We start from the raw sequence: 26,568 nt of genomic DNA on the forward strand, positions 1-26,568 counted from the left end.
GCTGCTTTTGGGGAGGCGTGAGAACAGAGCCACACCAACAAAACTAAATTACTGCAGTTTTGTTTTGACTGATGTGGTACAGGCAGAATTTCTGGTTAAATACAGCAGTACACCTTGAAACTTGGGCCTTCTTATCAGTAACAACAGAAATCAAAATGAAGCGGGTATGAAACAGTTGCCTCCCTGCCAATGAGGTGCATTATTAAAACACCTAGAGAATCATTACTTTAGGTTATGATCGTTTTCTTTATTTTCTCCCAACAGATGAAGTGAACATCCTGCAGGAGCTTTCTTTTCATATCACAAACAGCAGTAATGCCTCCATGACTGTGGGTGAGAGCAACTGTCTGGTCCTGCAGGTGGGACAGTACTCCACCTTGGCCCTCCCTCTGAGACAGATCTTCATCGATGGGTAAAATGTCTTCTTCGTCTCTCACTTTTTCCTGCTCTGTCTTGCTCTTGTTGAAGGTAAAGTTAGGGAAAAAAAATTCATAATGGTCTTTTTTTCCAGTCCTCCTGTGAGTTTTCTGTTTATTTTTATTGTGTGACATTATAATTAGCAACATGTTTCTATCCACTGGTGTTTATAGTACAGTTTGTGCCCACACATGCAACTTATTAAAGAGGACTTAGCTGTATTATTTATCCTTTGAGTACCAATTATATGGCTAAGTGATGTGTTTGTGTTTAGGTTTGAAGATAAGTTCAGTTTGCTGGTACAGTTGCGAAGTCCTCAGAGGGAAGAACGAAGTGTCTTCACTATGCTCAGCGCCGACAATCATGTCATGCTGCAGCTGCGGATCAGTGCTCATGCCATCATCTTCATAGGAACGCAGCAGAGACACTATGAGTGAGTCCACTTCTTGATTTTTTTTTTTTCTCCACCCAGATTATTTGGAAAGTGAGTAGGGCTGTACAATATCGGCAATATAAAATCAAATAATTTTCATTAGTGGTTTCTAAATGGCACCATCTGGAATAAATGCACCCATTCATAATGGGCATAGAAATTCAAAATAAAAGAAGAAAAAAAACAACCCAAAAGTGTCTTTTAATTCTTATGGAATGAGTGTCAACAATTATTTGTTGAATTTTATTACTACAAAATTGGTTTCTGCAGTGCAATCACTGAAGAAGAAGCCTTTCTGTGCTTGCAGCGGAGGGTCTGCCATTATGGCTCACGTCCTCAGAATTACATCTGAGGTGCTTTGGCACTGCGAGGAGAATAGTGCACAGACCACTACTGAAAGGTGCAGGTTCATTGCAGACCTGTAATCAATAGCCTTTCTCTGGCCTCCTCTCTAATCAAGGACTGATAGGGCTGCAGTGACTCACCTGCCCTGGATTGCAGTTTGTCGGTGGGAAAGGGGCAGACTGGCAAATAGGAAGGGAACTGAGATTGCTGGCACTAAAAGATACCCGCACAACAAGCCACTTTTCTCTCTATCTGATCAAGTCCGGCCCTGTCTCTGATTAGATAAATAAATTGGCTCACCTTTTCAGTCCATTCTTTTTGGCAGCCAAATCTCCCTTTTCTGTTTTTTCTCTCTTCCACGTGCATTGCTCTGTACACACATGCCATGCGTTTCACTCACTAAATAAACTGTTATATAAGTAAAGTTCATGTCAATCCAACAACTCTGTAGTTGGCGTGATACAGTCATACAGTCTCCTGTTTTGGATGAGTCATGGCGAAAGAACCATGCAGGTTTTCCTTTAGTATCACACACCAAGAGAAAAAAATCAAACTGTAGTCTGATATGTTCAAGCTAATTTGCTGTACTTGACATTGCACGTCCTGTGACGTGACTGTTTTGCACATCGCATCTTCGATGGTGCAATGATTTATTGTGCAGCCCTAAAACTGAGTATAAATTATTTTTGTGTCAAGTCCTGTGAGACCTCTTTGGCAGATAAAAGGAATTATTCAGAAGTGATTAAGTAAAATTGCTAAAAGTCCGCCAGCAAGATACCGTCAAGTGAGTGCATGGTTTCTGTACCCATCACTGACAAACTCCAGATGTTGAGGTATTAGAGAACAGCTCATGCCCGTTCCTGCTTCGTAGCAGAATTGTATGCAAATTTGTTGGTTAGACAAAGGAGAACTCTGTGGAGGTATATTTGTTTGCAGCCTGTGTTTCTATTTGAAGATAACTGCTTTTGGCTGTCTCTTTGGAGAAATGATTTATTAGGTAACTCTTGGCAGGTTTCTCCTCTAAAAGAACCACAAAGCTTGAAGCAATACATCAGTGTAAGACAGCATACAGAAATGGGCCAAAAGATAGACATACACAGATACTGTAGTTATCTTGTACTGTTTGCACATGAATGATTTTATTTCAGCTTTTTTAACAGAAAGCTGCATGTCTATCAGGTTTCTACTATTAGAGTTTGGCTAGATCCAGAGATCAAATTGACCTGTTTGATTCTGTGAATGTTTGAGGTCTTTGGTTAAATCACAGAGTGGACATACAAGTGGTTGGATCTGACTTTCATGAAGTACTAGCTGGAACTAGACTAAGTATACAAGGAGCTGACCTTAAAGAGGAGATCAGCCAAATTTAATTTGGGTATTGTAATTGATTTTTTATGTGCTGTCACAGGACTTACACACATGCCCACACTGAAAGACATGATTAAACCTTCTCAGAGAACAAGAGCTCATTCTGTTTGTTTGTTTGTTTGTTTGGCTGAGCCTGATGAAAGAATGCAGAATGTGTGGAGTCCTTGAGATTTATTTATTTATTTTGAGTCCTTGAGATTTAGACGGCACCCAGATGTCAACACAAAGTTATCTTACTATGATTACAGTGCCCAAAGCATTTTTTGAACTCAACTGCTTTGTCACATTCGTACAAGAACTTTAAGACACAAAGCCAATGATCTGCATGTCTCTGTCTGTCAGGTTCCCGGTTAGTGGTTTGTCTGATGGAAAGTGGCACCATGTGGCCATCAGTGTGGCTGCCAAGCGGCTCGCACTCTATGTGGACTGCTCTCTGCTGGAGAGTGTGGACTGGGTTTACTACGGCATGGGGATCAGCACCGACGGTCTGCTCATGGTTGGAGGAATTATTGAGAGCTTTGAAACTCCGTTTGAAGTAAGTGGCTCTGCAACCTTTTGACTGATGAAAAAAAGAAGGGGCTCCAGCCCTGACACCTCTGTTTATTGTACATAGACCCTGACAATATCCAGTATGATTGGTCCTGTTTAGATTTAAAGCATTTTATTTATTTGTTTTATTATTTGTTTCTTGTTGCACTTCATATGAATAACAACTTTGCTATGCAACGAACAGATTAAAGCAACTATTTCCAAATAGATGGCCATGTGTGATGTAGGTTGATTTTCTTTTACTTTGAAAAGTCATGCATTCCTGTTCATCCTTCTACAAGTAAACAGCAAAGAAAGCAGCACACATTCCACCCATGTATCTTTTCATCACAGACCCAAAGATGCTTGGAAACAGAGAAACTTTCTATAGACATGCTTGTATATTGACTAAAGCATGTACTGTTCATGTTTTGTTTTTGCATTTATTTTATTGTGTTTCATGCATCCAAAACAGACTAAAGTGGATGGATTCAGCATGTGGATGTATGCAATTGATCCAGAAACATGTGGACTTGTTCTGGTGATTAATCAGTGGTATTAGTCATTGACGGGAAGCTCGCTTGATAGATATCCAAACCAAATCTTCAGGAGATCTGTTCATCGTCACACTGTTGTTTTTATGGTGTTAGCTTCTATGATTGTTTTCACTTTAGCTTTTGTTTTGCTAAAACGTTCTTCAGCCTTTTCTGCTTTCTTTGTTTTCTGCATCTTCCTCTGTGCTCTCTGATTTTGACCTCTTTCAACCAGTTAACCATTTCGAAGGTTATTTTTTTCAAGTGGGCTTCTGTGTTTTTAATGTTTTTCGTGTTTTTTTTTGTTTTTTTTTTTGTTTGTTTTAATTGTCTTGATTTAGTTAACCTGTGTCTTATTATCCTTCTGCCTGGTGTTCATTTAGGATGTGTGCCTCTGTTCAGTCTTTGGTCTTTGGTTTGCTGATGTCTCTTTTTTTTTTAAAATTGTTTTCTTGATACCTTTTTTGCGTTTTGTTTCTTTTCCCCACTAATCTGTGCTTCCTTATTTTCATTCACCTGCTGGGCTTCTCCTAAGAATTGTGTTATCAAATGTGACATTGATGGTTCTTTAAACTTTTATGTGAGCATCTCAAGAGCATTTTGATGGCCCGTAATGCATTGTGGATATTAGTTGCTATAACAAGCTTTGTGGATATAGCTTGAGGATTAGAGCAGGCAGTGACTGCATCACAGTAGGGGTGAGGACGAGCGTTATAGAGGTAGCATCTGGATTTGTTTTTAGCAACAATTAAAATGGATTTTCCATCCATCTATCCCACGACGACAGATCCCTGAGGTGCTGACAGTCTTATTTCTGGACAATCTTTTGTGTTCGACACAGTGAAACCATATATTAATGAACTCTGCACTTATATGCAACTATTACTGCCATCCAGTGCAGCATGAGTAGAGCTTCTCAGAATAATTTTGTTTGTTCTGGATTAGGTTCTCATAAAAAAATGATTTTAAAGGGAGGCAAAATGTGTGGCATGTTGAAACAGGAATTTCTGGGTGCTTTGCTTTGCTTTGTGCTGTAAATAAACAAAATGATCTGTTATTTGCTAAGTGCAAAAGTGTGTGCTCTTAAAATGGATTTGATTACTTGTACATGATTGCTTTAGTTATGCACACGCTGCATACTTTAGGCTACATTGTAAAGATCCAGGAGTGACAGCTGCATTTGGTTTTTGAAGAAAAGTCTGTTGTATATTTCAATCACCAATTACATTAATAGAAATATTTGTCCTTCATGAAAATGTACTGCAGATGCATCTGTTTAACAGACATATGTTGTTTGATCCCCTGTCTATTTCAAGGTCATCATGGGATTTTTCTAACGGAGGTACTTGAGATTTGGTTCTTCTTCAAAGGACATGAAACATCTCTAAAACTATCTCTTTATATACAGTAACACAGGTCTGTGTTAAATAAAACATAACATTTCTCAGATGGATTTTCCTTAAAGTCCTTACAGACTGTGTGTCTCTTACTTTTCTTCTGTAAGCAGCTGAGATCAAATAGCTTGTTAAAATGCATTTTACTTTTTCCAAAATGGACCTGGACTTCATTGCTTTCATTTGGATAAACAACGAGAAATTTGCATAAGCAATGTAATTTCTACATGTATTGTAAACATTCATGTATGGTTTCACTTACTTTAGGTTCAGTAAGTCTCAAAGTCATGGGCATCTATCTCCTAAACAACGGAACTTATGCCATGCTGCACTCACACAAACACAGAGGCATGCTCTCACCTACCATCACACTCTTATTAACATAGCCTGAGGACAGAGGTTTGCTCATGATTTGTTTTTCTTGCTTGGCCTGACGGAGATTCACTGGAAAAGGACCCTGGGAACTGCAGTGAAATGCATGACCTGCAGTAAAGTGTGTGTGTGTGTGTGTGTGTGTGTGTGTGTGTGTGTGTGTGTGTGTGTTCACCTGACGGCTTTTGTCTGTTCATTTGGGTTTCATTATCTTCACATTCTGTATTGGGGTCCTTAACATTACTTGTTACTTTTTGTTAAAAAAAAACTCTAACTCTTGTTAAAATGCTGTGATACTTCCACTCCTGAGACTATAAAATGCAGCAGAGATGTAGAACTTCTCACTTTCATCGGACTAAAATTTATCACAAAGCAGGTTGTTGCTACATGTTCAGGTGTAGTTATTGAAGTGCTGCTGAATATTTCTGCAATACAAGATTGTATAATTAAAACTGCAGATGTAAAGTTTCTTTTGACAACATTTTAAAGGAATACATAAATATGGTGGAGTATGTTCTAATGTCTGGCCGTTTGGCAGTAGAAGCTTCTGTATGCTTTGCTGGATAGCATCAGGGGTGACTGTTGATTGTTAGTGTGCCTCAGGCTCTCTGCAGATGTCTTACCTCACCAGTATCACTAATGCTCAGTAGATGGGTGTTGGTGATCTTCTGGGCAGTTTCAGTGCCTTCTGGTATTTAGTCATGGACATCCCATTCCAGTTTGTAATGCTTCCAGTTAGGATCCTTAATAATGTTCCTCTGTAGAAGTGAGCTAGAACTTGGCATGGTAATTTTAGGCTTCTCAGATTTCCTTAAAAGCTTTCTTCATCACATGTAACATAGATGAGGAAAAGTTTTTTGAAAATGAATATTAAAATATTTTGATTTTGTTGTTTCAAATATTGCAACTTAATATCACCACATTTCGGTTATAGGTAAATTAAGTTAAACTTCTAGTATGTCAGGCTATCCAAACTGATATTTCACAGGGATAACAAGCAGGACATGAAGAGACATTTACTTTTTTGACGTTGTGTTTTCAGACTGCATGTTTGGTTGCGCTTTACTTTCTCTGTGCAGGGTCATCTTCGACAGCTGGCCTTCCTGATGGGAGATCCAGATGCTGCCCAGCAGCACTGTAGCCACCACCCACCCCTCTGCAGTGTCACTGCTCCTAAGCCTCCCCGCTTACCACGCACCAACAACCCGCTGCAGGTGAGGAACGCTGATTTAAAGAAACGGCAAAAGAAATTAAATCAGGAACATTTTCTTTTGACTTGTATACACAGCAGCCCTCAAACATGTCACTGAGGTATTTAAGGTGAAGCCATCCATGTCTTTTGAAGCCCACAACACAAACGCTCAGGCTCCTGCAGTTAATTCACTGACAGCACGCACTGCTATATAATTTAATATAAGCAATATGAAAGATCACCAGAGGATTTAAAATAAAAACTGCACTGACTCCTGTGGTTTTGATCCAGTCTGGTGAATTTAACAACTCGTGAGTGTTTGGTTGTTCATCAGTGCAGGCTTGAACAGTCTTTGATTGTGGTTTTTTTATTTAGAAATTGTTGCCTCTGTTTCCACACAGAATATACTGTTGTCCTCAAATGACCTGGAGAACCTGCTGGGGGATGCAAAGGACAAGTCTTTTTTGAGCTTTGACCGAACTGTAAGTAGGATATTGGGTGTCTTAAGTGTTAATTGTTAACCAGAAATTCACTTTTAATTCGCATGTTAGAAACAGTGAAAAAGTGCAGTTACCTGGTTTCACAGCTGTCGCCCAGTGCTGTAGTGACAGACTATGGGCAGCTTATAACCAGTGTATATATACACCGACCACTGGTCTGGTTTACGTAGGTTTTTTTTTTTTTGCCATTAGTGTCTGTGTCTGTGAAACCAACAGTCCGTCAGTCTGCAACAGTCTGTCATTAATTAGCCATGCTGTGCTGAGCCTCAGGCGTCAGAAGCCTCATCCAGCAGTCCCACCTCTGTCTTTGGCTGACTGGTCCACTTCACATGGTTGTGTGCGCTGCATATGTGTGTTTAAGTGCTTGATCTGTGAGACACTGTGTGTGTCTGCTCACTGGCCTTTGTTGTGGCCTGCAAGAGGCCACATTCCTTCACTGAGGCTAAAAGTCTGCTTTGATAAATTGTAGCAATGGCTCATTTCTTTTGATCTTTACCAAATGCAGTTTGGGATTGGATTAGTGGTTTTATTTTGAATATTTAAAATGAAGTAATAATCAGCACAGCTGATTCCCATACTATGTGTAATCAGCAGCTCATCTGGATTCAAATGAGAGTATTGTTTTCTGAGCATCAGGACCGGACTGAAACTGTCAACTTTTGTGCAGAACAACATTACACGTGCCGAGGTGGGTGGAGCCAGGGAGCCCCATCCATCTTCTATGTGCAGAGGTGAAGAAGCTTGACAGAATAGTGAGGGGGTTAGGGGTCACTGATAAGAGGCAGACTAGTAATTTGAAGTGTGAAAAGTGATTTCCCCCAGTTGTTAAAGTAGTCACCTGATTATTTCCAGTAAATTAGCTTTTGGATGATCTGATGGATTTTTGGTATTCTGTAAACTTTCTCTGCTGTTTATATAAATAATATCTAAACACTATCTCTCATATTGTTCTGTTTCCTTACTGCTTACTGCTCAAACTATAGGTTGTATGTGAAATATTGATATGGGCACCAAGAAATCCCTCACCAGTTTGTGGATTTGCATTTTATGAAGCTTTGAGTTTTGAAGCTTTGAGGGGTTTTCACTGAGGCAGTCCTGGTGTTTTTAAACCACATCTGACAAGCAAAGTTTGGATCTAATGAAATAACTGAGAAAACCAGACTTTCCCCAGCTAACTACTTGTGACTGACAAGTTAGCCAATGAACATAGCCATAATGTTTTATTCAACGTATTCCAGAAACTGGGAAGAGTCACCAGGAAAATGCTTAATGATGTCATGGATCAAGGTAGCCAAAGGCTGGCTTTCTCATAACTAGAGGAGTCGCCTCCTGCTGGCAGCAGCACAAAAATACAGATTTAAGACCTTTTTTTTTTTTTTTCTTTTTTTTTTTTTTACTCATGTTTGCTTCACTTTTCCAACTTGGAAGCTAGGTCTATATTTCATACTCTCTGTATGCTGTTGCCTTAGTTTTCTGAGCCAGAAGTGACCATATTTGGATGAAATAATGAGAAATCATGTAGCAGTGAACATTGTACCACTTGTTTAGTAACCTGCATTTACAAAATGTATGGACAGAGATGGATAGCTGCTAATTCGTGCTAAGTAAAGAGTTAAGACGTGTTAAGTGCACAGCAGTCCAAACCTTTCTGTCAAATCATTGCATTAAAAAATACTCCAAAAGGCGAAGCCTAGCTCACAGATAGTTTGCTAGTTAGCACTCATCTATTACTTAAATCAGCCTAGGAAGTGTAAAATTAGCCTGGTCTAGTACCAGGCTGTAGAGTTGTTTATTTCTGCTGTAAAGTTGGGCATTACAACATGTAAATATTGGAGATAAACTTACTTTTAGAATCAGCCTCAAGTGGCCATTTGAGGAACTTCATTTTCCTCATCTTTGGTGACAATTTTGAGGACAGGCCAGGTAGACTGAATGTTGAATCACTGTTGGTGATGAGTGCGAGCACACATGTAATGATCAGTTCACGGCCAGACACAGACATCATATGTTTTTGGCCATGCAGTGATTAAAAGGTAATTAGACGTGAAAATGTACTGTTAACATTAATTGCAATATTGATTGCTTATCAAATAAAACCGCCTTACTCTCTGTACCAGCCGATTCATTTGTTTCTACTTAAGATCGCTCAGTGTTTAAAATCATGTCAGTGATGATGAATGTTTAATCTCATCAGCACATCCCACATCAGCCTTAGGATGCCAAAATGTGCATACACATACTATTGTTCACGCACATGAACCAAACACTTCTTGAAATGCTGTACTGGCGCTCGTGTTTCTGGAATCACCATATGAGGAAAACAAAGAGGGCTACATATGTTTCGAAACAAAGGAAAAACAAAGCTGGTTTGAATTTACATTTTTGTGTATACAAAACATACCTTAAATAATCAGTGAGGGTCTGTTTGTCTTTAAAAAATGCAGCAGTGTATAGCCAGAGAAGCTACTGCAACCTTGAATGTTTAAGAAAAAAAAACAAACGGGCCATGCCGTGCCACGCTAGCCCCGCCAGGCAGAAGCTTCTACATCAGGATGGCATTGGGATTCTTTTTTGATGATGTACATGACCAAGACCTCTCCTGCTGTTTTGTGTTGTCGGGACTTTTTGGGTTTTTTCCAGGAACAAGCTGCCCCAGATCAGTCTTAATAGTCACTGAAATCTTCTTCATATGGCTGCATCACATTTTCTCACGTAATTATCTCTCTGTCTGTTCATCTGTTTCTATTTTCTGTCTTTTACTGCGTCTGATTCCATCTTTCCGTTTTCCATGTCTCTGTCCTCTTCTATCTGTTTAAGTCTTTGCATCCTTGAGTTTTTTGTTTTTTTGTTTTTGTTTTGTTTTTGCTGATGAAATTTTTGCATGGCATTGTTGTGCAACTAAATAGCTGTACTTAGCTACAAGTGAAAGTGAGTGATGATCACGGCTTATCATGTAGGTAACAATAAATCAGAGAATAAAGGATATAATTGTTTTTTCTGCTGTCTGTCTCTCATTATAGCCATGCAAACCATGCTTGCGGTGGTAAAGCTGCCTCTGGCTCTCTTCTGGTCCCTCTTCCCTTCTTTAAAAAAAATACATTTCTAAAGAAAGTAAATATAGCAACACATTAACAAGACCTATTTCTCTTTTGTTGAGGTCTGCTGCAGTCGTCTTTGAAACCTAACATTTCTGACTGCTGGGCCTCTTTGTTGGGGTTTCCTGATTTGATGAATGTCCCTTCTGGGCCCCCCTTGACAGGTACTCTCTTTAGAGACATGGCTTTCAACCAGTCAATGTACAGCACCTCAAATGTGCACAAAGATTTTAAATGGCACTGGAGGTCATGGGCCTTAGCTAAACATGTAATCACAAAGTCAGCGCTAACCTGAGCGTAATCTGACCGCTTTGAATTTATAATTAACTTGTCCCGTATTAGTCAGAGTTACTTTGTTTTGCAAATTCTCTTTGTCATTTACAGCTTCTCAAATTGTGAACACATGTTGTTTTTCACCCATTTTACATAATCACTCAGGTCAGAGTTTTCCTTGTACAAGACATTTAATGTTAAGTCATCGATATGTACTGTGGCACGTTTTTAAGGGCTGTTTTATATTGTTGGGCAGACTTTTATTGGGATAAAGAAGTAGTCATCAAAATGGGTTCAAGCTGTGCTATTAGTGCATGTACAGATAATAAAATGAGAAAGTTGTGAATCTTTTTCCCTTTCTTTATTTTCTCCCACTTCATCTTTGGGCCAATGGAAACTTGCAGCATATGTAACTAACTTCTCAAACTGTTCCTGCTGCTGTGTCACCTGACTCGTGAGTCAGCTAGCTCATGAACATGGATAAATATTTCAGTCCAGAAGAACCCAAATGTTGCTGTATTGATGTTAGGATTACACAGAAGTCCCTGAAAATGTTTCAGCATGTGGGGGTTCCCTGCCCGCAAAAAGTTAGAGAACCACACGGTTAAACAACTGATCAATTGTTGGAGTAATCAACATATTAGCTTCCCAACGTTATAGTCTACTAGAAGGCATGTGTTCAGATTTCTTTCCATGTGCAAAATGCATATTTTTCAGAAAGAGGGGGGAAAGAAGGAGGTAGTGCTGGAGAGCATGACGAAGCTTGCATTTGATTGTTTCTCTATGTTGAAGGTTACCAGGCAACTGAAACCAGTTTGTTGAAGGGGTTTTGTAGTTACAGCACTGCTTACACACGATTCCTAACAGTGTCAGAGACAGGCAGGGAAACACACACGCGCCTATGGAGTTAATGTTCCCTGTTCCATGTCTTGTCCCTTCCAAGTGTTTCCGTTAGGGTCTCTAGAGAAGTCCCCTTTCATAAATCTTGTCAAACAATGGCTTTTAACTGTCCCACTGAGACAAAAGCAAAGAGGTTTGGGAAAAATGATCCATCATTCTGACACTTTTCCATGACTTGCTTAAACTGGCGAGAATGGCTTGCTTTACGTGAGGTGTCATTTTTGATGTCATGACGTAGCCTTAGCATTGAGGAGTGTGCCTGTTAATGAATTACCCATTTTAGGTTGATAAATGAAAATATATTTTTGATGGAACAGATGTGTTAACATGGATTTGCTGTCTTATTTACATATGTAGCAACTTAACTCCCTTTTCCCCTCATTTAACACCTGACCTTTGGCTGAAGACAAATGCTAAGACCAGGTCATCCAGCTGGTCTGAAGAGACTGTAAGATGGTCAGGTTAGCCTGGATTCAACCCTATAAGGACATGAGATACTTCTTCAGTGATTAAGGAGGTTATTGCTATTGTAGTGTGTGTTTGTGCACTTGTATGGACAGAAAGTTTGGAAATTATCATTGATCTCTTCCATCCTAGAGGCCTCTTTAGTGGCTGGTGGGGTGTAAAGCTGCTGCCAGTCAGGCTTCAGTCAGAAGGGAAAATACAATACAGTATAACTAAACTGAATTTATATTTTTGGAATTTGAAAGCGATTCTGTTGCTGATTCTGTCATGCAGTTGCATTAACTTTTTTCACCTCTCTGGAAGTGTTTCCTTGCAGAAAACACCTGAGAACCACTGGTTCTCATGCTTAAAATGCGTAAAATTTCAATTTTCACAGGTTTTTTTTTTTCCTTTTTAAATTTCTTGATTGGTAAGGATGTTAATAAGGAGTAAGAGATAGTCCAACATTATTTGATCACGTTTGGAGCAGTGACTGACTAAATTGGGAGTGCAGTTTCATATGTGAAATGTGTATAATTAAAAAGTCTGTATGTTTAACCATGTGTTCAATAGGCTACTGGCTTAATGGGTTAACAAACAAAGAAAAAATCCTGTTTGCAAAGCATTCCTCTCATATCGCATTATTGTGAAAGTCAACATCTTCTCATGCCAGAATACTTCACGTTCCTTTATCATCTTCACCCTAATAGATGCACTTAAAATGGTTCTAGATATTAGTTGTGTCACATGTCAACTGTGACCTCGCCACAGCCGGTCACCATTTGCACTGGTGGCTGGGGTGCCCTCAACCTATTGCAATCTCCTGCTGAGTGATACATGTTGCCACTTGGGAGTAAAACGAGCTGAAATAGAAAGGAAATCTTGACAGATGTTACAGTAATACCTGCACTCATAGGCTTGTATCTTCAACCTGCCCACGCTGGCTGCGCATCAGGTTGCAAAAATCCCGAGAAACATGACAAAGTAAGCTGCGCTACAAAGGGTGGAATCAGTTTTGGCATATGCCACCAATCACAATCATGAAAACAGCAAAAATAAAACATGTTTTAAGTTACCAGTTAGCATTAGCAAGGTTGCATAGAAAACTGAATATGCAAACCAGCAGATGCATCCCGCATGAGGCAGATACCTGTTAATAAGTGCTAAGTAACATGTTAAAAAAATACTAGAAATCTACTCAGCAAAACTTCTTTTTCACAGGCTGTTAGCACAATTAACCACAAAACTAGCTGTGATGTTTGTCAGATAATTACATTAATGAGGATATAATTGGCCCTTAGAGCAGGAGGATGGTTAGGAGCTCCAGTTTATTCATTAAAAATAGCAGATGCAAAACTGGCAGTCTGCTAGTCTGCTGTTGCTTTTGGCATGTATGTGTCATGTAAAGTAGCCAAGCTCCTAATAATGCATTAATTTAAATCTTCTTTTGAAATGATAGGTAGGCATTTTAACCAAGGAGTTTATGAAATTCACATTTAAATGGCCTGTATTTATATAGCGCCTTACTAGTCCCTAAGGACCCCAAAGCGCTTTACATATCCAGTCATCCACCCATTCACACACATTCACACACTGTGAATGTGTGTGAATGTGTGGCCAGTTACAAGCAGCCATCTGAGACACTCTGAGAAACTCCTCGGAGGTTTCAACCAATACTGTTCACATGGTAGCTTCCCTCTTTTTTTCACCCTTGTGTTAAGTTATCGCTTCATTAGGATTTACTTGGAGCCATATCTTCAAAAGGTCAATAAAATCTGTTTCACAAAAGACTTTGAGATCTTTCCAAGCTCTCCAAGACTGAGGTCTCTTCAACCAAACTGTTGATACACTGCAGTGCAAATATGTTGGAACAGATAAAAAGTTATTTTCCTCAAGACAACATAATATTCATATTAGATTCATATTAAAACAATCATCTGGTGGGATTGATTTTGGTGCTAAAGGCATGCTTTTCTGTTGTTTTCTGTTGATACATCAAAGGCTCAGTGAAGGGCATGCAACATTTGCTATTTTCAAATATTGCCTAATTAGAGAGCGAGGATGAGGGAGCATGCTTTGTGTATCTGATTGATATTTCTTTGTTTTTATGTCAGCTCGATGGCCCTGCATGCTGTCAAGCTTTTCTGTTATGCACGTCAGCATACATCCAGCAATAATTTTTCATCTGCGTAGCGTGGTTTATAACTGTTTCCAATATAAAATAATTACAGACAAGTCAAACCGTGAAGAACAAAAGGAAGCAGAGATGCTTGGATGAAAGTGAGGGAGGAGATGGAAACAGAGGATTGAAGACATGTTTCCGTAGCCACTTCTTTCCCTGTGTCGCTAAGCAGCGCAGAACCGTTTTCTCCACACGAGAAGCCCCGACATGCTTGTACTGATAATTTTCCACTCCGCATCTGTAATTTAGAACAGGGCATCTAGGCTGTGATGATAAATGGTTACATGCTAGGTGATGAAAACTTGTTATACGAGTGCTACATCAGCGCATTAGCTTTCATGAGGGCAGAAATACCTGTGATTCAAGTCCCAGCTGTTAAAGTTCAATAAAAATTGCGTTTTCAGTGCAGACACAAGAGACCTCTGGAAGCCATTATGTGGTGAGGAAGAAGATGTGCCGGGAAGTAGTTTAAAATTAAAAAGAGATCACTGATTTACCCCCTAGCCTGCACATTTGCCGCGCAGTTCAAAAGCATCCACAGAGGTTCTGTTCACCCTGAATCAACCTCCCCCTGCTCTTGTTTATTTATATCGCTGTTTGTCCTAGACCACCTCGCCTTTTGGTCCTAATAGACATGAAGTAATGCTTCCGGTGACACTGAGGTGCCCTGCTGTTTTTTACTTTAATGCAGACGGGGTCTCCTCTCTGCATCGACACAATAAATGTAAATCAAGCCAACCTCAGAGAATCCACAATGAATATTTCCCCTCACAAGTTCTCTCAGCTGTGGTTATTTCACTGAATCTGGGAACTGTGGCTTCCCCTCCCCTAATTCCACCACATTTTATTGTGCATGCCTCTAACCATGTGCAAAAGCAGTGGGGATTCCCTCACATCTTCCTTATCCCTGTTTTCCTTCATCGCGCTCTGCTCGGTTGGAACAAGCAGTCACTGCATTCATTCAAGCAGATTTTTAGTTGCCCGTGATGTTGCGGTTTGAGTTTAGTGCCAATAGCTTGCTGCGATCAGAAGTTCACTCACAACCTCAGTCTTGGTTAGTTAAGAGCTGGCAATTTGGATGTTGTGGATTTAATAAGTTTAGAACAGCCGTCGCCTGCTCTGAAATTTTGTGGGTGAGAGAATAGAACATATTTATTATTCACAAGAGTTCAACATTCAAATTGGACCTATATTGCAGTTGTTACGGTCACTACTAGTTACCCAGGCCACCCTGAGGGTTAATTGGCTGTGCTAGTCTCTTCATGAGCCAGATTAGATGTATTATTTATATAACCTGTATGGTTGGGTGGTGAGTGTGTACCCAGTAGGTGTGTGGGTGTGTCTCCTGGGAGCTGGATCAGCCTTCTGTGCAGAGGTCTGCCTTTGTGTACAATTGGAGCTGAGCTCAAGTGGAGACAGACCCGCAGTGTCCTGCAGTCATGCCCTACCATGTTGGCTGGTACTTGCTCCTGGGATGCCTATTGCTGGATTTATTGGGGTTGCATGTACAAGGTCAAAGACGACGGGATGGAAAGGTACTCCCTACTACGGCTCATACATGTACTGATTTTAACCTTTTCTTTGGAGTTTTCTGTTCTGATGCAAAGACTCTGGACAGGAGTGAAGTGCACTCAGTGTGGAGGTGCTTTTAATTTGGCTGAGGATGCTTTTGGTTCTAATTAATTCAAGGTTGCAACTGATGTGATTTTCAACTTATAAATACCCTAAAGATGCTCATAAAAGCAACCTTCTAAAACCTTAACTCTTTAATTATTTGTCTTATGCTTAAACACGCTTGAATTTTTTTTTAGTAACACTAAACAGTATAGTGAGATTCTCATTCTCACATTTATCCAGGCTTGTGAACAGCACGTGGAATACAGTTTCCGGTGACCCTTCAGCCTCTTCTCCTGGTCTCAAATCAGGGATCTTTCATATGTAACGGAAACAATTTGCATTAATGATGAGAACATTTAGTAGAAAAGATAGACCCCTTGGTCGCTTTCTTGGATTCAGAACATTGCATTAGACAGATGTACCCCTGCATGGTTTATGGTTTGCCTGGCTAACTCTCTGTGGAGGGTTCAAACTACTTAAAAACAAAGGAAAATTTGAACATCAATGCACCATTTTTTGTGAAAACTATGATTCATGGGAACATTAGTGACAGTCATTGCCCATTTAGAAATGTTCTGTTGGTTATTTTATTATTTTATTATCTGTTTTTATATTGTTGTGGATGTGAGAGTTATTCACAAGGGCTAGTGTCTGTGTTGGCCTCCATGAGAGAGCATTTCTGGTCATCTGGCAAATCCAGCTACCAGTACTTAGTAGGCTGGAGAGCAGTTTTATTGTGCAAGAAAAGTTTAGGTATTTCTCCTCTTCTCCATAATTCTTTATGATCTTATTGTACATTCCCAGACCACCACTGTTGAACTGGTGGATGCTTTGATCACAACTAAATGTACCATTTCTAACATGGGTGGTCCCGCTGGTTCTAAAATCCCTGAACGTGACACCGTTAATGCCACGCACTTGACCTGCTGAGCTGCAGTGAAGTCACACTCTGACTTGTGTGCACATGACACACACACACACACACACACACACACACACACACACACACACACACACACACACACTGTAGTGTCTGCCTCGCCTTATGTCTTGTCTGCATACCTGTGTCTTAGCGAGATTTATGGACCTTGCCATTTGATTAGCCTTTGTAGGAGCAAGTCTTCATTGTCTGTGTGTGCGTGCACATGTGTGTTGATAATAGCACTCTAGCCTGCAGCATCTTTGTCAGGCTGTGAGGCCCCCATAGATTTCTTATTACTGTCAGCTCCTTATGCCTCCTGAGACTTGAGCTTTGTGTAGATAGCCATTAATTATGCCCTGTGAACACCTGCCATAACTTTTATTTACTGTGTGTAAGAGTGACACATAAGTTAAATTGAGATTTTTATTTTATTTTTTTTAAGTGGATGAAATTTTAGTGGATGAAAAATTCTCCTGCTTTGTTTTAATGGAACTGATGTCATTCTGGAAGTCATTCCAACAGCATTACCATGCAATGGTATTTTAACTAAGATGATAGTAAGACAATATGATGGATTAGGTTAGATTCAAGTCCCTGCAAGTCTGGCCAGTAGTTCCCTTCCAGCCTTGAAGGTTGGAAAAGCAAATGGAGAAGCATAGTTATGCCCTTAATACCTGGATCTATTAGTCAAGTGTTTGTATGAATGCAAATGATGTTGCCTTTAAGACATTTGGCACATTTCCTGTCAGTTAATTGGCTCATCTTTTTAAAACCAATACTGGCTGAATCCATCATGCTTTTTGCATGTTACTGTCTCTTTGCAGTCTTAATAAAACCTCATATATGTGACAAAAGCTTTGTTCTCTTGACCAAGTCTTTTGAAATTTCTTGACATCATTATATGCAAAATTTCCAAACTTAACTTTGCCATGATTCCTCCCTGCAGCAAAGTGTTGCTAGATGACGTTTCATTGTAACTAATAAGTCAGTCCATGTACCTTTACTTACAATTTTCATTGTGTTTGCAGTGCAAATGTGTGAGTCCAGTCTAAACAGGCATACTTAGATTAAAGAAGATAAACTAGTTTTCTAAAATTTTCATCTTTATTCAAAATATTTGCTATTATTAGCCCCAAAACAACAAATTATATGGATTATAATAATAAAACAAAATCATGGATTTCCCCAGTCACTTAAAGTCAGCCAAGTCTCAGGCTGTGCCGTTGCTGCACCGTTCCTTCAACTCGAGAAGTCTTGTTAGGATTAAAAAGCAAACACACACACACGCATAAACACACACACTTTGAACATGCTTGCTTGCTCGAGCCTGCTACTACAGAACCTTTAGAGAGATATCGAGTGTAAACATCATCTTGGCTCATGATTTAAAGGCTCATAGAGTTACTTGCTGGGATTATTAGAGTTTTGTTTGACAGGATAACTACACAGACACATGCTATGCAACGTCTGCTCTGTAGATCATCTTTAAAACTGCTGTTTTAAAGATGACTCATGGAAGCCTTGGTGTGACCTTAGACTGAGAAGAGTTTAAACTTGAATTTCAGTTGTTTTTCACATTTAACACATTTAACATTATCCTGATGATACTCTAGGACCGTTACAGAGTGTAGAGAAGACCTGTTGATAAACACAATCCATTAGCTTCATTCTCCGTGTCTAACATTCACACAGGTCCAATACTGATGTGTAGGTTAGAGAAGTACAAGTGTGGGCCCCTGACCCACAGTTACTCAACTTTTTGCTCTCTAAATATGATTTAAAAAAACATGGTATAATGTGGTGAGCACCACTGTTAAACCATAAACAGTGTGACTGCAACATACTTCATGATATATTTTATTGTCAAAACATTCCTTAGAATTAGACAAACCGACAGTGTTTCAGTACATTATCACTTTGACTTCGTTATCCTCTTTGTAGCACTCATCTCCAAGTTCAAAGGTTTCCTCTGAATACATAAATCCTTAATACACTGGCTGCAAAAATATGATTTCAGTTTAAGAAAAACAGCTGTGCACTTTGGTTCTTAGCAAATGCTGCTCAAACAGGACTGAGTAGTACCTCTTGAGGATTCTTCGGATGGATAGATATAGTCACAAGGAATTCTGGTTTCAGTTTATTGAGGGCATTCATTTATGCACAGCCCTCTTAAGGTCCCACCACAGTTTTTCAATAAGGATGGGGTTTGGACTTTGCTGGGCCTATTCTGTTTTAGATTTTCGGGTGTGTTTGGGATCATTGTCCTGTCGCATGACTCAGTTTGGACCAAGCTGTAGTTATGAGACAGACCTCACATTTGACCCTATAATACTTTGGTATAGAAAGAAGTTCCCGATTGACTCGGTGACCCAAAGAATGGGACATTCTTTGGTTGCAGAGCATTCCCAATCATCACTCCTCCACCACCGTTCTTGACATTTGGTATGGGTGGTTTGTTTTTGCCAAAAATGGTAAGACATCTTGTTTTGTCTCATCATTGTAAAAGGCATTTTTCCAGAAGTCTTGGGATTTATTGAGATGCAACTTTGCAAACCTAAGCTTGGCTCCACTTTCTTGTTAGAAAGATGAAGCTTTGTGTTTGCAACCCTTCCAAAAAAAGCCCTACTTGTTTAGTCTTTTTCAAAAGGTACTTTCATTAACAATTAACATGCTAACTGAGGCCTGTAGAGTTTTTGTGAGATTTTTTTTGCAGTTTCTCCAAGCATTGCACAGCCTGAATTTGGGGTGAATTTGCTGAGACTGCTGCCCCTGAGAAGACTGTGGCAATGTCTTAAGAAACACCTGAATGCTCCAGATCAGGAGCAAAAGTGCCAAAACATCTACTTCCACAGAGGCGGTCTCATCGGCTGATAATCAGCTAGTCAAGTGTCCTTGAAAACTTTCTTTTAGACAGGATTGCATGTTCATATTTGCTACTCTGGATATTATCTCCAGCAGAAATATTTTGTTTGATTCATAGACCGTATCTAAGCGATTGATGTAGCCACCATGATGTCACCTGTTTGTTTGTGAAGATCAGTTCTGAAGCCTTGAGCTTCAGCATCTTGGCCGTGTGTGTCCTTTTTTAAGACCAGATATGACTGTACTTGTCAGTGCTGTAAAGCATGCCTGTTTTATTTTCTATTTTACTCTAAAGGGGAAAATCATTTACAAAATGAATGTCATTTTATATAAAATTAGATTGGAAACTTGCAACTGAGTTAATAAAAACATCAGAAAAGTGTTTACTGAAGTAATAAATTAAGCAATACGTCTTTGTACTGTACATGTGGACTTTTTTCCAGCTAAAAGTTGCTCCTTGGTAGCCATTAGATTTATTTTATAATATTTTATTTTAAGACATTAGTTGGCTTTATTTTTTAGACCTGGAGGATATACCCATGCTTCATATGTGTGTTCAGTTTAGAGAAATAAGATGTTTTGGAATTTATTTTTCTTTTTTGCACAATGACAGTATATTTTTATCCATCCATCCATTTGCTACCGCTTATCCTTTTCAGGGTCGCGGGGGGCGCTGGAGCCAATCCCAGCTGTCATAGGGCGAGAGGCGGGGTACACCCTGGACAGGTCAACAGTCTGTCGCAGGGCCAACACACAGGGACAGACAACCATTCGCACTCACATTGACTCGCACATTCACACCTAGTGGCAATTTGGATTAATCAATTAACCTATCCCCACAAGCTGCATGTCTTTGGACGGTGGGAGGAAGCCGGAGTACCCGGAGGGAACCCACGCAGACACGGGGAGAACATGCAAACTCCACACAGAAAGACCCCGGCCTGATGGTGGAATTGAACTCAGGACCTTCTTGCTGTGCGGCAACAGTGCTAACCACCGTGCCACCGTGCTGCCTGTAGCAGTAGATTTTTATTTTTGAGTTTATTTTGTGTACATGTGTAACAGATTGGAATATATAAAATACAACATATAACATTCAATATATCCTAAAGGCTTGTAGTCACTGACAACTATCAGCACCTGGCTGACTGGCAGATGTATAATGGTATTCCAACTAAGTATGACCTGCGCTGGCTCATAAGGAAGTCTCTCTGACTGAAAGGGAGGTAAGTGGAGGAGACGATGTTGACCAGAGGAGATCCAGTGTCACGTTATCAGCTGGGCCTGTTTGACTGAATGTGGCCGGGGATAAGAGAAAAAGAGAAAGAGCTTTTGTTTCCATTCGGGGCACTGGCTTTGGCTCTTGCCTATCTCGGGCCTTTGCTGGCCCGGCTGACTGGCCCCATTGCACAAGGCTAATTGTTGGCCTGTTGTTTCAGATGAATGAAAGCCATGTTTAACTTATTTGACATGTTTCTGGATGTTTGGGCATGTCATTGAGCATGCTGAATTGATTTTTTCCTTGATAAACAACTATAACCAACAAGAAAACAGAGCCTATCTATATACTCATATCTGCAATCTTTCCAGTGCATTTGTATTCCTAATATTTGTTGCTCTCATTTTCCTATAGCTCTGTTTACGTCCCATGGAAACTTTTATTTAGTTCTCAGATATCGTGGAAGGGTTATGAACTGTTGCCTTCTCTGCTCACTGTGCCTTTTCTGCTGAAAAAAGGCACAGGTTAATGGTCCAAACACAAAACCTAGTTTCACTTATGTGCCAAAAGATACTGGAATTGTTACTAAAAAAATTACAATGTGACTTCACTGGTTAAAATGTTTATTTAGCATGATTTGTGACATTGTGCGTGTACCAGGATCAAGACGTCTGCGTATCTCCAGATGACCAGTTCCTATAAACAATTCGGTTACATAGACCTGGCGTAGAAAGCCGTCTATTCTGAGAGATTATTGAATTGTATCTTGTGTTAGACCTTTGCACAATGTGTAAACCCCCGCCTCCTTTTGCTCTTCCTGTCCTTCTGCTTCCCATATGCCTCTTAGCTCCGCTTTTGTGCTCTCCATTTCAGCCCATTACGGTCATCAAACAAAATTTATAGCCCTGTGGTCCCTTTCCCCTGAAAGGCCTCTCTCACTATTCTCCATTCCCTAGGGCCCAGCATTTTGCTCTGTTTTGCTGTGTGTGTGCGTGCGTGCCTATGTATAAGTTCACATTTTGACAGCTGGCAAAGCTGATTTACAGTATGAACGATTACAGAATAAAGAGCAGTCGATTAAAGCTCTAAACTGTATAAACTGTTGTGGGGAGGTGTAAAACAGAGTTTGACACAGAGGGAGCCTATGTTGCTCCAGTCTAGAGTCTGTACTGAAGTAAAATTTCTTACAGTACAGTCTGCAAAGACAGCTGCTGTAAATATAAAGGCACTACTCAGTCTTGTCAAGATTGATGTTAAACCTAAGACGAAGATCCAACTAGAGATAGACGTGCTTTAACCTGAGTATCAGCTGGAGGATAGCAGAAGTCGCAGTAGGTAAAGCCGTGGAATTTGAGCAGAAATGTTCCTTTTTATAGTTTAGGTGAGGAGATCTTTATTGTCATTATTTACAACAGCAATGGTATCCCAACCATGCTGTAAGAAATGTGATGGCTGACCTACAGTAACGGTCAAAGAGCAGAGACTGGGGCACTTTGGAAAGGTTAAGTGCCGAAAAGAGAAGTTCTTAATAGTTTTGGGTTCAATTAGGATCTCAGTGTAACCCGCTGAAATGTTAATTAGAGACAGCGTATTTAACTATTTAGAAAATAAATGCCATTATCAGTTGTGGTGGTGTGCATTTTTATTTGCCAGATGGGTTAAAAGTAACTAACTAACTTGAAGGCAGATAAAATGAAATAATGCCAGATGTCAGTAAAGTGTTTTTTTTCTGTGGGTAGAGGCCTGTAGTAGGGGAAATGTGGGTTTTTGTCATTTAGATTTAAAACCATCCCAACACCAACATTTCTTTATTACATAATAAATTTTTGTTCATTTAAAAAGTGTGTTGTTGTTTTTTTCAGACAGCTTTCAGAAAGAGCTTTTGATTTGACAATGATTATATGGTGTGTTTTGCTTTTGTCCACTTGTCATGACATTGGTTTCTCTCATCAACAGGGTCTCTACTGTCAGTGTGCTATTGTTCTCGTTTCTATTGACTGATGGTAATGGTAGTAAGGAAATTTCAAACTGCACCAGGCTGATTTTTATCTTAGTATTTTTAAAGCTCATCAAACATTCCACCACAATAATGCAGAACCAAACAATGAAAGATTCATACAAGTGCTGACATCAAACAGTGCTACAAACCAAAAAAACCCTGCTTTGATGTCTAAAAGAAGGAATGTGAGCCCCAATTCTTGTTTTCTTTCTTGACAGAATGCGTTCCTGCGTCGAGAAAGTTCACGAGGCGATGGGACGGTCCCTTCTAGACCCAATCGGAAAGGTTCAGTAGGTCGTGGGGGTGTCCTTTTGGTGGATGAGGACACTGACTTGTTGGATACGATCTTCCAAAATGGCAGACAAGTGAACCCACGGTTAAAACCTTCCAGAAATGGACCTAAGGGAAGCCAGAAAGGGAAACCTGAACTATCATCTAAAAACATGGAGGAAAACATTACCACAGAGAAGAAGAAAGATTCTAATGGGAGGACTTCATCGCTGTTTCCTGGAAAGCCTTCAGATGATATAATAGACCTGGACATTGGAGGTTCTCCTAAGAAACCCTCGCTAGGTTTTCCTGCACCTCCTAAGATTCCTTCAGATCCCAGATCCGCCACAGATTCTAGCAAAGAGACCACGACTATTTCACCTTTACCTGATGTTAAGGGGAGCTCCCGCACCACGCAGACTTCCATACAGTTTGATCGTAGACGTGAGCACAAAGGCAGACTACCAGAAAAAGGCCGCCCTGCAACTGTAGCCATTGTGTCTAGAGATGGAAACCTGGTTTTGGGCTCAGATGGCAAAATGTACCGGCTTCGGAGAGGCCCACCTGGCCGAATGGGTCCGCCTGGGCTGGAAGTAAGTGGCCTTTTGGTCTTCTCATTGCTCTTTAAAACCCGTTTTAATTCTATTGTATGATCTGTTGTAGTTTGCTCTCTCTCATGTCCATATCTCAGTGAGAATTTTTGGCAGAGTTTATTCAACTTGTTCATTTTGCTTATCAAAGCAAAGGCCTTCCTGTTTGTTTAAAAGTAAATTGGATGTATAATATCGGTCCATTGTTGGATGAGATGAAAAAAAAATCTTTGTGAATGAAAAGAGTATAACGACTGTTTGCTTTTACAGCTTACAAGCGCTGTTCTCCATCAGCTGCCATATGAATCTGATTAGGGGTGGTTACACTCTTCAAACATGCGCTGATCCACATGTCTTTGTTGCTGTGATGGGAGCGCTCGCGCTTAGGGAGTCTCAGCCGTTTGTCATAGCATTACCCAATATGACAGGATTACCCTTTGGCTTCCAATCTGATTGGTCGGGAGGAGTAAAGTCAGGTCATACTGTCTAGTTGGAACACTTACCTGGTTTAAGAAGTGGGTCTTAACTGTGACTGCAGGGTAGACAGAACCAAAAGCAGACATCACATCTGGTTACGTCTGGAGTCACGCTGCCATAAAATCCACAGAATAACTCAGCACGATTAATGTGATTAGACCCAGCCGAACATGAGGGGAAAATGTCCTGTTGGCTTTTCTGTCCACATACGCGGCACAACAGGTTCTTCTTGATCATCTTGAATCCTATCTCAAAGTAGAAAAAAGCATGTTTCAGGAAAGTACCTGGCTGCAAAAATTAATTGATAAAGGTATTTACATGATTTATCAAAATGACTCAAAAGGCTGTCAAATCCAAAATCTAATCAACACCTATGTAAACCTCTGATGATAATTTTTCTTGACTCACATCAATTGCCTGATAACCACATACGGTAGCTCTCACTAATGTCAATCTAAAGATGAGTTAACTTATTATATTCAAACTTTTCAAAAGTGATTACACCGTCTTCCTTCCATCAATTTGCATTGCAAGCTTTATGTTGTCAAAAAGTCTGGACTCACATTTGAGGATTTGTAGGGATTTCAGTGTTGTAAAACTAATGCCCAAAATCTATGTGGTTGTTGATAATCCTGGACCCTAGGCAGTTTGTATAGTGAGTTTCATCTGGATTAATTAATGTGTCAAGGAGGCGTTAGGTAACAGAGCTACACAGCGAGCATTATAGTAAGATTCAGGACAGACTTAAACAAACTTTCTGTAAATTAGTGTTCAGACTTGGTCAGAATCCATAACATAGGCAGAGTAATCCTGAAAGATTCATCAAGATTTACCAAATTTTTGAATTTTTCCAGATCCTACAGGAAGCACCAAAGAAGCCACACACAGTTCCTATCAATTTACAACAGCGTTACTGAACAGTATAACCTGATACGCCTATCTTAAAGTGTTTTATTGTTGTAGGTGTAGGGAGGGAGCTCTTGTAAAATAAATACCTTTTGGTCCTCAATGTGCCACAAGCTGTGAGGTTTTACAAGGATCGAGTATTATCAGGTCAACTTTTTTGCTTCTACAAAGTAGTAGAAAAGTCTTAAATGTCAGGGATAAACTGTCACGTATCTGTGGCTTGTTAAAGTTGGTGATAAATACTGTTTTGTGTCGTGACAGCTGATTTATCCTCATTGCTTTTGTCTTTTTCATTTATTGAGAGTTAATGTTTCCACAGGGTTGTCCTGGTGAGCCGGGCCTCCCTGGGTTTAAAGGTGATAAGGTAACCGAAGCTTGTTTATAACCTAGTAAGTCATGATGATATGTTAGGTTAAAGCTGCTTCTGAAATAATATCTCAGATGGTATCTAATATTTAAACCTCAGTTTCAATCCAAGACATGTTTTAATTAATCGTCCACAGTGGACTTCTGCTAACTCCCATTAAGGTTATTTATGCCAAAGTTCAGTACTCTTTTAAATAAAACAAGAACTAATATATTATTTACCACATAAATTGATTTATCTTTCACAAACAGGGTAAGACAGGCCCTGAAGGAAGACAAGGAAAAAAGGGGGAGAGGGGACCTCCTGGACCGCCAGGTTTACCAACCCTCTACCTGTGGAGGAACACTGCTGAGGAATGGGCTGCATTCCAGGTAAAATGTTCTGCTATATAATACTTAAGCTTAGCCTGCTCCACCGATATTGCAAAGTGCAGGGCCAGTGGCAGGGTACATCCTGAGCAGATTACCAGGACACCACAGGGCTAACACAGACATCTACAGACTCTTAGATTCACACTTATAGCAAGTTTAGAATCATAGGTTACTCTGACATGCATGCATTCAGACCATGGGTGCAAACCAGAGTACCTACTGGAAGAAAGTGCAAACTCCACACAGAAAGACCCCCAAGAGGAAACCTGTTGTTGGTTTATCAACTGCTTTCTTGGCCTTCCATTAAACATCAAGGCACCAAGTACAGAACACCTCAAAGAAGTTGTTTTTATATGTTCCTCTCTCCTTTGCCCTCATATAATTTATTGTGAGTCACCTAAAGGACACATAGGACTTGAAATGATCTTCGATGTTACTTAAACCCAGATTTCCAGACTATATGTGAAATCTTTAACCCTTCGGTTATCATGCATGCAAGTTGATGATCTGTCCTCATCTGTTTAATCTGTTTCCATTGGACGCAGCTGTGTGTTGTATAAGGTACGTACTTATACACACACGCATATAGTATGCCAGCATGATGGGGAGCTTCAAGTCAGTTATTGAAAAAAGATGACAGAAATAAAAGTCTGTTAGTGGTTTGTGAAGGCGATTTGTTACTGTGTGTGCTTTGAACTACTATATGTGGACAACCTGCTGTGGTCACTATTTGTTACTTAATGTGTGTTTCCATTTTTCTTGCAGCAAACCAGTTTCTACCAGTTGCTTGCTGCAGGTTGGCCTGTAAGTACGCTCTTCTAAAAGCTGTTCTGTGTTTCGTTTGTTTCTGTGAATCTGAGGCGGGTTTCTTCTCTGTGAGCTTGCAGAGTAGAGAAGGCCCCGCAGGACCACCTGGAGAAATGGGCAGGCCTGGCAGACAGGTTAGAGATGAGTTCTTTTTAGCAGTATATTAGTGCATGTTACAAACATGT

General features: G+C 40.0%; 1 protein-coding gene across 2 annotated transcripts in view; it reads left to right on the top strand.

The window, feature by feature from the left end:
• The window catches only part of si:ch211-196i2.1 (uncharacterized), a 119,969-nt gene that overhangs the window by 39,104 nt on the left and 54,297 nt on the right, over positions 1 to 26,568 (top strand). Inside the window, exons 2-11 of one of the 2 annotated variants that reach the window (XM_076886308.1) lie at positions 265 to 412; positions 692 to 850; positions 2,906 to 3,098; positions 6,470 to 6,604; positions 6,984 to 7,064; positions 22,814 to 23,458; positions 25,158 to 25,202; positions 25,457 to 25,576; positions 26,342 to 26,380; positions 26,464 to 26,517. In XM_076886308.1, coding sequence (XP_076742423.1) covers positions 265 to 412; positions 692 to 850; positions 2,906 to 3,098; positions 6,470 to 6,604; positions 6,984 to 7,064; positions 22,814 to 23,458; positions 25,158 to 25,202; positions 25,457 to 25,576; positions 26,342 to 26,380; positions 26,464 to 26,517 — 1,619 coding nt within the window. Of the gene's footprint in view, positions 1 to 264; positions 413 to 691; positions 851 to 2,905; positions 3,099 to 6,469; positions 6,605 to 6,983; positions 7,065 to 15,382; positions 15,512 to 22,813; positions 23,459 to 25,157; positions 25,203 to 25,456; positions 25,577 to 26,341; positions 26,381 to 26,463; positions 26,518 to 26,568 lie in introns of those variants that run through there. The other variant, XM_004538603.3, reaches the window with a different exon arrangement.

The sequence above is a fragment of the Maylandia zebra genome, linkage group LG7 (assembly GCF_041146795.1).
Source record: "Maylandia zebra isolate NMK-2024a linkage group LG7, Mzebra_GT3a, whole genome shotgun sequence".
NCBI classification, from domain to species: Eukaryota; Metazoa; Chordata; class Actinopteri; order Cichliformes; family Cichlidae; genus Maylandia; species Maylandia zebra.